The sequence below is a fragment of the Galeopterus variegatus genome, unplaced genomic scaffold (assembly GCF_000696425.1).
Source record: "Galeopterus variegatus unplaced genomic scaffold, G_variegatus-3.0.2 Scaffold4403, whole genome shotgun sequence".
Lineage (NCBI taxonomy): Eukaryota > Metazoa > Chordata > Mammalia > Dermoptera > Cynocephalidae > Galeopterus > Galeopterus variegatus.
In genome coordinates this window covers 1-10,157 of record NW_007730514.1, presented here as the reverse complement: position 1 = coordinate 10,157, position 10,157 = coordinate 1, and the positions used below count along the sequence as shown (strand labels likewise).

Here is a 10,157-nt window from a genome sequence, read left to right as displayed (position 1 = left end):
GACTTGATGATTTCCATTCCTCTGGGTATATTCCCAGCAGTGGGATAGCACCATTTGACAGTTGTATATTTTATACACTTTTCCATTGTAAGTTTTCCACACCGTCCCCCCACCTTTCATTCCTTCAGTTCCTCCTCATGGAAATAGTGTGATCTCTAGACTGTCATCATTTGGCCACCTTCCTTCTAAGAGCTCTAATTAGTCAGTGGCCTTTTCAACATGTCGTACCCAGAGCTGAGCCCTCTCTTCTAAATATGGCCTGTCCGGGGCAGAAGTGGCTTTGTGCCCTCCCTTGTCCTGTACACTGTGTCCCTTAATGCAGCTTAGGTCTGCATTAGCTTTTTGGCTGTCACACATACTATTAAATCATCTTTAGCCTGTAGCCAAGTGAAACCTCTAAGTCTTTTTTGTTTGTTTGTTTTCTTTTACAAGAACTTCTGTTGAGCTAGCTCTCTTCCATCCTGTTTTTGTGTAATTGATTTTTTTAAATGCAGGTTATGCATTATTCTCTATTATATTTTATTTAATTTTTGCAATTTTTGCTAGCCCAGTGATTTTCTCTCCCCTTACTCCTTTCACACTCCCCGAAGCTTTCCATGGATCTCCCCCTGTCAATCTGGGCCTTGAAGGAGATGATAGGGAGGAGAAGTAAGGCTGTTTTTGAAAGCTTCCAGATGAATAGCAGAGACAGTCCATTTTTTCCTCACTTCTTTCTCAGGTCACAGACAGGAAAGAGCCAACTAATTTGTAAAGAGCTTTCTTCTGCAATGCTCCACACCCATTCCCTCTCCTCTGGGTAATTGGCTTTCAGTGTGTTGGCTTCCAGAATTACCATAACCACCTTGGAAGAGTGTGTAAGGACAAATGCCCATTATTCATGTATCTTCTCAGTGTCTGCACATAAAGAACAGGGCTTCCTGATTGGCTACAGGACTTTGGCTGTAAAATAGAAGCCTGGTCTGAGAAGTCTAGGTGACTGAGGGCTTTGTGGATTTTCTATGTGTCCTGGGATCCTAATATGTTCAGGATTGTTCCAGAGAGGACTGAGAAATCCTGAGAACCAAGGAAGAAAGAAGGGGATCAAATGGGTCAATAAATTCTTTAAATGAAATGAATTATACACTCATAAGTGCCTTAAAGGGTTAACCAAGTACCCAGCACTGCAGGGAGATAAATTGCCACAGGGGGGCGACAAAGGACAGAAGGTGACAGAAGGAACCAGAGTTCAAAGGTGGGGAGGGGGTAAGCCTGGCAGGGGAGCTAAACTGAAACTAAAAAGGAGGAGGGAGAACTGAATTTTTTAAAAAAAAGGAGAAAGAGGAGGAGGAGGAGAAGGGGGGGGGGAGAGAGAGAGAGAGAGAGAGAATCAACATGAAGACCAAAATAACTTTTAGGTCCAGGAGAGTGTGGGCTCTCTCCCTGAAGTTCAATGAAATCTGAGGAGGTGGCTGGACTCTGAATTTGATTCTGAGCCAATGGAAGACTCTGTCTCCTAGAACTCTGGGGGAGTCTCCTATGACTCACTTGTCTTTAAGTAAAGATGAAAAAGGACAACTCTTCCCAGCTTTCCCCTGCTGTCCAAAGCCTGGCAGTATCCCAAAGGAAAGAAAGCATTGTTCCTCCAATGTGTGGCAGTTCAGGAACTGTGGTGATGTCCCCCAGCTCCAATCAGCCATAAAGTGTCAAAGAAAACAAGTTCATGGGCCAGAAATCTTGGACTGACAGTCCTCCAGTCTCTTCAGTCCCCAAACGATTGAATGATGTGGGAGAGATACCCCGGAGGACTAAGGGAGAGCAGGTCAGTTTTCTGCACCAACTATTTGCTTACTTGTTCCCCTTTCCCACTGGACCATGAACCCTGCAGTGGGGGGAACCATACTCTGTTTATACAAAATTAGTTAATTAATACATGTATTTAGCAAATGTTTACTGAGCTCTGATTATGTGCCAGTCACGAAAGATAAAGCTTCCTGCACTCTAGGAGATTATTTTCTAATGGTGGACAGAGGGGGTAGGCAGGCGGTAAACTTGTAAGCAAATAAATGAATAAACAAGACAATTTTAGTGTATGATAAATGTAACAGTGCATGGGGCGGCTGGGCTATATCCCACTGGATGTCAGGGAAGCTCGGTCTTTGAGGAGACAATACTTACAGTGAGATCCCCAGGATGAGAAGGTGCCAGTCACATAAACAGCATTCCTGGCAGAAGAGATGTCAAGTGTAAAGACTCTTAGAGTGGAGAAAAGATTTGCTCATTCAAAGAACAGGAAAGTTGCCAGTGGGCATAAAGTTTAGTGAGTATGGGGGAAGTGAAGCCACAGGACGATCATGGAAGTCCTGTCACATAGTGCAAGAGTACTCAGGATTGACTCTAAGTGCAGTAGGGAGGAACTCAATGCCAAATTTTGGGTGTAATATTGTATTTTCTTAAAGAAAGACTTCATAACTTTCTCAGATTTCCTGAGATGCCTATAATCCTCTTCCCCCATGCCTCTCCCAAATTTTAGTAATACCTAATTTAGTGGGAGAAGACAAGGTCCATGCTCTTAGGAAGACTAAAAAGACAAAAGCTGCAGTTTGGGGTTACATACTGTGTATTCTTCCAGGATACAGAGAACTACCCAGGAAAAATGTACAAACAATTATCCTTGAGGGGGACAAGGGTGGAACTTGAGACATTATCTGGGAAATCTTAGGAAATAGGCAACTTTAAGTGCCCCCAAATGTGGTAAGAGCATACAAGTAAAGGCACAGAGAAACGGCAGCAACAGAGAAGTCGGGGCTCTCATGCCAGAAACCAAGTTTGCAAACAACTGGACAATGAATTAGAAATACTTGAGAATAATAAGAACCTAGTCCTCTCATTTATAAAAAAAATGTCTTTAAAGGATTTTCTAAGTATGAAATCAAGATGCCTGATATATCCCCCTAAAGCAGAGTTTTCATATTCCCCTAAACCAATTTTCCAGAGGTCTGTCTCCTGCAGATTTCCTCTTCCCTTCACTAAATCAATATAAGAAAGACGAAAGCTATCATCTTATTTTTGCTGAACTTATTTTTAAACGTGCCCCACCTCCTGCATGCTCCACACTGCTCCCACCCAAATCACCTAGAAGATGTCTAAAGATGATTTGGAAGGACTTGGACTTGTTAATTAACCTAAACAGTCACATTCGTCTGCAAGGTGCATTATTGTTAATTAAAACTGCGATTCTCCTTGTGCCCAGACAGCGGGCTGCTGGTGTCAGAATAATTAGATAGCATAGGATGGTTTTCATGCAAATCCCTGGCAATTAGAGTTGGCGGTGAGTTGGGTTTGAAGTCCCAGCGAAGTTCTCAATCAGAATTCCTCTGAGGGTAGCTCTGGGAGGAAGGTGATGATGAGGTTGGGGAAAGGAAAATAAGGGAGGATAAAAGGATGTGAGGACCCCACATTTGTTTCCTAAATCCTTCGGGAAGGGCTCCTGACTGAAGTAAATGAACTTTGCACGTCAAAGTGATGTTTAAATTTCCCTCAAGAAATAAGTGTTTCTGCTTGAAGAAGCAATGCAAATCGACCCTCCCCAGGGCTTTGTGTGCTCCCAGGAGCTTGCCTCCCTGGTTCTCATCTTTCTGAGAGGATTTTTTCTTTAGCCAGGAGGCCCAATAACTCATACACAGCAAAAGTCCCTGCCAACCCTAAGATTAAATTCTTAAGGGTTCTAAGGAAACAGGATTTGTATCCATGAAGGGTTGCAGAAAAGACACCAGATTCAGACCAAATTTAGAGTGGTTAGTTGCATGCAGTGGGTTAAGTGGACAGGGATAGCTGGTCCCAGAGGAAAGCCTTAAAGAAATGACTGCGCTCAGGGTTAGAGTTAAGGAAGAACTGTCCAACTGCAGCACAGATAATGGCAGGGAAAGGCCATCCCCTGAAGGGGGCAAAGCCTGCAGGGGTGGGAATGAGAAGGAGGTAACTGTGGGGACAGTCTGCAGCTCACTCTGACCTCCTATCAGCTGTGGGCTCCTGCCTCTGCCTTTCCTTTTGTGAGGGAAGTGATGGTTGCCCACCTATTTCCCAGGAGTCTGGGGTTCTCTCTTATGGGACTGAGCGAGAAGGGATTTCTATCTGGAGGCATGAGGCAGGAGGTAGATAAGACAACCCTAATGGTCTTAAATTAAGCCTTCTTTGCATCATCCAGGTTGACATTGGATGATTCAGGGAGTCAAAACACACTCTCTTTCCCTTCAACTAGGTCAGCCTCCAAATCCAGTAACATTTGTAAGTGTTAAAGAATACCTGAAGCCCAATAAAATTTCAAAGAGTTTATTTGCATAATAAGCAATGCGTGAATTGGGGAACACCAAACTGAAAGAGGTTTAATGTTCCCATGACAAATTGTCATAAGCAACTATTTATGGGGTAAGTACAGAAGCAAAGTAAAGAAATTATTTGACTGATTGAAGTTCCACAGTTGCCTATGTGTTCTATCCCATTGGAAAGTGCCTAATAAGTTTGTTGGCTACTTCTGATTGGGTGAGCTTAAGTTCTGCTTTTCACTGCTATAGGGATTTATAAGAAATAGCTCAAGTTTCACTTAAGTTTTTTTGCAAATCAAGCAAGGTTTAGGTCACTTATAAGGCCTACCTGGTTTTGTCTTCTCAGGAATACTTCAGGCTTGGTCTCCACTTTAATTTACTTTGACATCTATGGTAGGATTGAGAGAGAGATCAAGAGCTGGAGGGGGAATTTTGTGAGAAGGCTGGAAAGGAAATAGAAGAAAAAAAAAATACTAGGACACATTTATAAATAGAGGTTGGAGACTTGAGCATAATTTAGGTTTGTAATTTGTTTCCTTTTTCTTCATTTTCTCCCTTTCTGTTTCAGAATATCTTCCAAGTTTCAAATGATTCCTAAATCCCGCCTTTCAATTTATGATGTACCAATCAGGAGCTAACCCGGTGGTTGCTAAGAGACAGGAGGCAGAAGATTTAGAGGCTTTGTCCTGGCACCCACCTAGGAAAATTCCCGGAGCCTTTCTCACCCTCCTGCCTAAGATGTTCTAACTCATTGCTGCTCCTCTCCTGCACTCTCTTATTTTTCCCCAAGCCCAGATAGTCCAGCAGAAACATTTTAGGGAAGAAACCAGATACAGCACATCTTTGCAAAATGGAAAAGTCTAAGTGGAGTCAAACAGATGCAAGCTATCTGCTCAAGTTTCCCCAGACTTTAATTGAGTTGGAAGGAGGATCACAGTTTTTTGTGACCTCTTGGGAAGAGGTTGAGTTTGTTGGTGGTAAAAGTTGTACCCCTTAGGAAGAGAGGCTTACTCATTGTCCTTTCAATCATTACCTAAACTTGGCTGAGCAGAGGTTAAGTAAAAGCCACCAAGGTCATGATTAAGCAGCCAGAGTTTCAGGGGCATATTTGGGGAAGAAGTGCCCAGGATATTGGGATATAATGTGGAAGAGGAAGAAAAGAGTTAAGTGGGAAATAAAGGTTTATTTCAAAAGCTAGGGTTTGAAAGAAAAATTTAGGGAATTCTAAGCAGAAAATTAAATCAGATCAGGTCTTCCCCCTGTAAGTTCTCCAACCTTCACAACTTCTTGATCTTTTCTTCCCTCTACACATCCTACACAGAAAAGACTAGGCACGAAATCCAGGGTAAAGAAAACTCATTTGGGCAGGAAGTGAGTCATAAATTCTGATTCTATATCTTGAGAACAGGGATGGGCACAGAATTACGTGGGGGGAAATGCCTTGGGAGAGGTGAGTGCACACACACAGGTATGTGCAGTGCAGATGCTGACAGAGATGCAAGCATGTGGAACACACTCTTCTTGCATGCACGCATCTCACGTGGATGTAGGTTCCAGCATACCGAGAGACAGACAGACACACACACACACACACACACACTAATGGGAATAGAGTCATGCTAAGGAAACTGTGAGAGATGACTCCTAAAAGTAGTTTTTTAAGTTATCTTGGTATGTTTCCCATACTACATAACGTCCTCCAGGATGCTTCTCCCACCTTCCCCACCACCACCCTGATCTATAAACAAAGCCGGAGAAGAGGTAAAAGGCAGACAGAGAGAGAGTCTGGACGGGTCAGATAGGAGGAGGTGATACATTTCCAGGCTTTGTTGTCACTCTTGTCTGTTTTTCTCTCTCTGGTTCCTTTTCCTATTCCATTTGCGCTCTGCAACAGCTTCTCTCCTTTGTTGACCTGCTAAGCCATCTCTTCTCATTCTTTAGGATTAGTTGCTGCTCTAACATTCTAGTTGCTCTTCCCTTCCCCCTTAAGATGGCAGTAACCCCACACCTCAAGAGAACATCTGTGTGCCCTGAGGATGTTTATTGCTCGTTCACTCTCTCCCCAGGCCAGCTAGAGAAACAGACCCTGGCAGGAAAGACTGGCACGAGATGTCTCTCTTTCTCCATTCTCTTTCCTCTCCTCTTTATCCCCAGACAAAATAAGAAACCATCTGCTTCATAAAAACAGTGTAGACTTTAATTCAGGTTGACAGGTGGGAAGAGAGCTAGGATTTGCCTCCAAGGGTGTCCAGATGAGAAGAACATCTTGCAGGGAGGGGTTCGGAGGGCAAGGAGGTACGGGTGGCCTTGTGGCAGAACAGGGCCAGGAGCAGGGGCGTAGCCACACAGTGCAATATTGCCAAGGCTTCTGCCAGGTTCAGCAGCAGGTCTAGAACCTTCTGGGCCAGACATGTTGGCAATACGAAGACCCTGGACCTCACTAGGAAGTCCAATCCCAGAAACACTGCATGTGGCCACCAGAACATGAACCAGACCCACAGGATATCAACCCCGGGGCCTGGCCCCCTGCCCAGTGCCTTCTTCAGTCCCATGGCTCCGAACAAACCCAGAGGCAACACAATGAAGATGGCAAAACAGGCTGCAATGTGTATAGACTGCCAAGTCCCCAGGCCTCTACTGGAGCAGAATCTGTGGGAAGTGTCACTAGGCAGGGTGATGGGCAGCACCAGTAGGGCAGCCACTAGCCAAAGTCCCACAGTGAGCCCTAGGGTAATGCCTGAGACCCGGTGTGCACCCAGTTTGGGGCCCAGGCAGGCCCGACATCCTATCAGCAGAGCCTGGGCAAAGGCCAAGCCATACCAGACCCCATAGCCCAGCTGGCACATGGTGGTGCTGTGGGCACTATTTATCCCTGGTGCCAAGATGGGCACCAAGATGCTGAAGAGGGCACTGCTCACAGCCAACTGTACCAGGAAAGGCCGGCCAGGGCACAACTGCCAGTGGAAGAGAGGTCTGATAAGCGCAAAGAGGACAGCTCCATTTGCGAGGATGCCCAGGACACTGGCGACGATGAAGAAGGGCAGTGAGGAGTCATCCAGCAGGTTACAGGAGTGGCAGGGGGCGGCTGCTTCCAGGTTGTCGTCATAGGAAAGGGACTCATTCTCATCATAGAATTCGCTCCAGTTGTATCCTTCAAAGACTATCTGACTTGTGTTCTCATCCATTAAGACGGAGGGATTCACCTAGAGGACATACCCAGAGCGGGCAATCAGGGCATCTAGTTACTCCACTGGACAGTCTCTTGGGATCTGGGGGGAGGGGAGGGTGGGGGAGGGCAGAGGGGGAGCATGGGCTGGGAGAACAATGGAGCTGTGCAAGCCAGATGCAGTGGAGTTGGTGGAAAAGGATAAAGGACAGATACTGAGGAACCTGTGCAAGAGTCAAGGAAAAGCCAGGAAGGGTAGTGGTAAGGACTGGAGGAGTGGGAGGAGGAGGTCAGAGGGGAGGTAATGAGCTGCCTGGATGGAACTGACTGAAAAGCAAATGAAAAGGAAAGTAATGGGAGCTAGGAGACTGGAGTAGGAAGGAGAGAAGGAAAAAAAGATTTTTAAAAGTGACAGAACAAGGAGGAAAGGTTTGAGATGAGGAGAAAAGGGAAGAGGTATAAAGAAGGATCTGAGGGGCAAACAGAATGGAGAATGGGAGACAAAGAGGTCAGAGGTTGTGGGGCTTGGCCTCACACTCACCGGGTACAGACAGTTCCCCATGGCACTGTTGAGCTCAGAGCAGGCAGAGAGAAAGTCTGGGGTGGCTCCGTCGGTGGCTGTGGTTCCAAGATAAGTGCCAAGGACTAATGAGGGCCATCAGGTTCTGGGCAGGGCCATGTGGTGGGGGGTGGGGGTATATTCAGGAAGCCTTTGTTCCACGCCCACTGCCTGCCAAGCCTCAGGCCTACATGGGGCACTAGCCTGTGGCTTCCTGTTTTGAAGATGGATTGGACTGATGGGGATTGCACTCTGGAAGGGAAGAAGGTGGGGACCAGGAGGTGGGCATTTTCCCGAAGGTGGAAAGGGAGGCTGGGAAACCAGGGGGCTTTCCAGCTACAAGAGCTTCTTCAAGCACAAGGAAGGAAGAGGGGCCGGGGTGACTTGTGAGGCAAAGATAAGAGAAGTGCTGGGAAGCTGGAATGAAAGGGCAGCGGGTGACTATCCGCTTGAACTTGATCCAAGGAAAGGCAGTTCAACAGCGATGTGTTTGTGGGAAGGGGTCTTCATGGTGCTGGTGGTTGATCCGTCTAACCTGAGGGGTATGATTGTGGGTGTGGGCTCTTTGTGTGTATCAGACTGGGTATGAGAATGTTCTTATTTATCTGTGCCTGAGTGTTGTGTGTCAGGGTGCACATATCTGTGTGTGAGGTGCTGGGTGGGAGTCTGGGTGTGTGTATTGCTATCTCTAGGTCTGGGTGTTTCAGTGTGAGAGGAGGGAGGGCTGGGGGTGGCTGTCAGGCTGCACAGCAAAGCTGCTTTAGGGAACAGTTGGGCATTTGCCTAGTCACCTATGGGTGCAGTGAATGCATCTTCCATACCAAGCAGAACACTCTGACAAGTTAAAGTCAGCTCTGGGGGACAATGGGATGGCATATTTTAAGATAGGACGGTTGCCCACGGGGTAATCTCTGTTCATATTTCTGTTGGGGGACATAATGGTTCTGGAACTGCTTCACTAGCCTGGTATCTTAGCAATATATAAAGTTTCTTATATAGGGGAAGAACTGCTATATCTCTCTGGCGGGCAGGAAGGGCATCTACCCTGCAGGTGGATTCTCCTAAGCCTCCTTTGCCTCTTCTCTTCTGTAGTCCCTTTCCCCAGTGGCTTTCCCAGTATCTCTGCTGTCTCATCATTTCTCTTTGCATTTTATTTCCTAGCTGGGGAGACGTAGCCTGGACTTTGGGAGGGGTGAGCCATGGAGTGTCCAAGTCAGAACAATGAGATAGAGAGGATTGGTTAGGGAACCCTGCTTCATTTGTCCAAGAATACATGGGATGTTTTAACCCCAATTCTGTCAAGGACCTTCTGCCCCATTCAAATAAGGGTACCTGGGGACAAAGCACCTCAGACCAAGGTGCAAAAGGACGGGTACCTTGTAGAGATTTCCCTCTTTTCTCACAGGGCACTATCTCAAGTTCCAGGTTCAGCGTGAGGGGGACTACAGAGTGAGTTTGGCGAAGGTTTGGTGAAGCTCTCCCGGATAGTGTTGATGTTGTCTCCACCTCCATCTCAGCATTTTCCAGCTGGGCAGGGCAGGACCGGGGGCTGGGGGAGCAGTCAGGAGCCCCACTGCAGACACTGTGGAATGCAAGGGCCCAGCAAAAGGGGGTGGACACACTTCTCTCCCTCAGCGTGATGTTGCTTCCACACATATATGCCCTTGGGAGAGTGGTATGGCATGGATAGGTCACCCTTGAGGTACCAGCACCAGGCGCAAGGGATACCCTTAACAGCCCTTAACAGACACACATGCCGGTAGTAGCAGAGCAGCAGAAAGGAGGCAGCCCAACGACACGGATAATCCAGATATATTGAGGGTGGCACCTCTGAGATTAGCACAGGAGAGTTAGAAAGATTATAAAGATACATGATCCAGATCCCCTCCCTGCACCCTCCCCCCAACTGACAGACACACACAGCACAAGGCCCCTCTCCCCCCGCCCCCCATACAAATATGGCTTCTGTGTAATATGGACAGAGTGGTTCAGCTCGAAGAGGAAACGTCATTTTCCCAAAAGCGGGTGCTGGGAAACAAGGAGCCTGGCAGGCCTGGGGCCCAGGCTCCCCTGCTGCTGTGAGAGGAGGGGCCTCTGCGGGGGGGGGGGGCTGCGCACGGTGCCCAGGGCC

At 47.0% G+C, this 10,157-nt stretch overlaps 1 protein-coding gene across 1 annotated transcript; it reads right to left on the bottom strand.

Moving 5' to 3' along the window:
- Positions 1-6,476: 6,476 nt before the first annotated feature.
- ACKR1 (atypical chemokine receptor 1 (Duffy blood group)) lies at positions 6,477-8,366 on the bottom strand. The gene is made up of 2 exons (XM_008587488.1): positions 8,009-8,366; positions 6,477-7,504 (listed from the first exon to the last, which is right to left on the bottom strand). The coding sequence occupies exons 1-2, from the start codon at positions 8,027-8,029 to the stop codon at positions 6,527-6,529; spliced, it is 999 nt and encodes a 332-aa protein (XP_008585710.1). The 5' UTR covers positions 8,030-8,366; the 3' UTR covers positions 6,477-6,526.
- Positions 8,367-10,157: the final 1,791 nt, after the last annotated feature.

Coding starts and splice junctions, on each gene's coding strand:
- ACKR1 (XM_008587488.1), bottom strand. CDS start 8,029: ATGGGGAACTGTCTGTACCCG. Junction 7,505..8,008: donor TGGGGAACTGTCTGTACCCG/GTGAGTGTGAGG, acceptor TATGTCCTCTAG/GTGAATCCCTCCGTCTTAAT.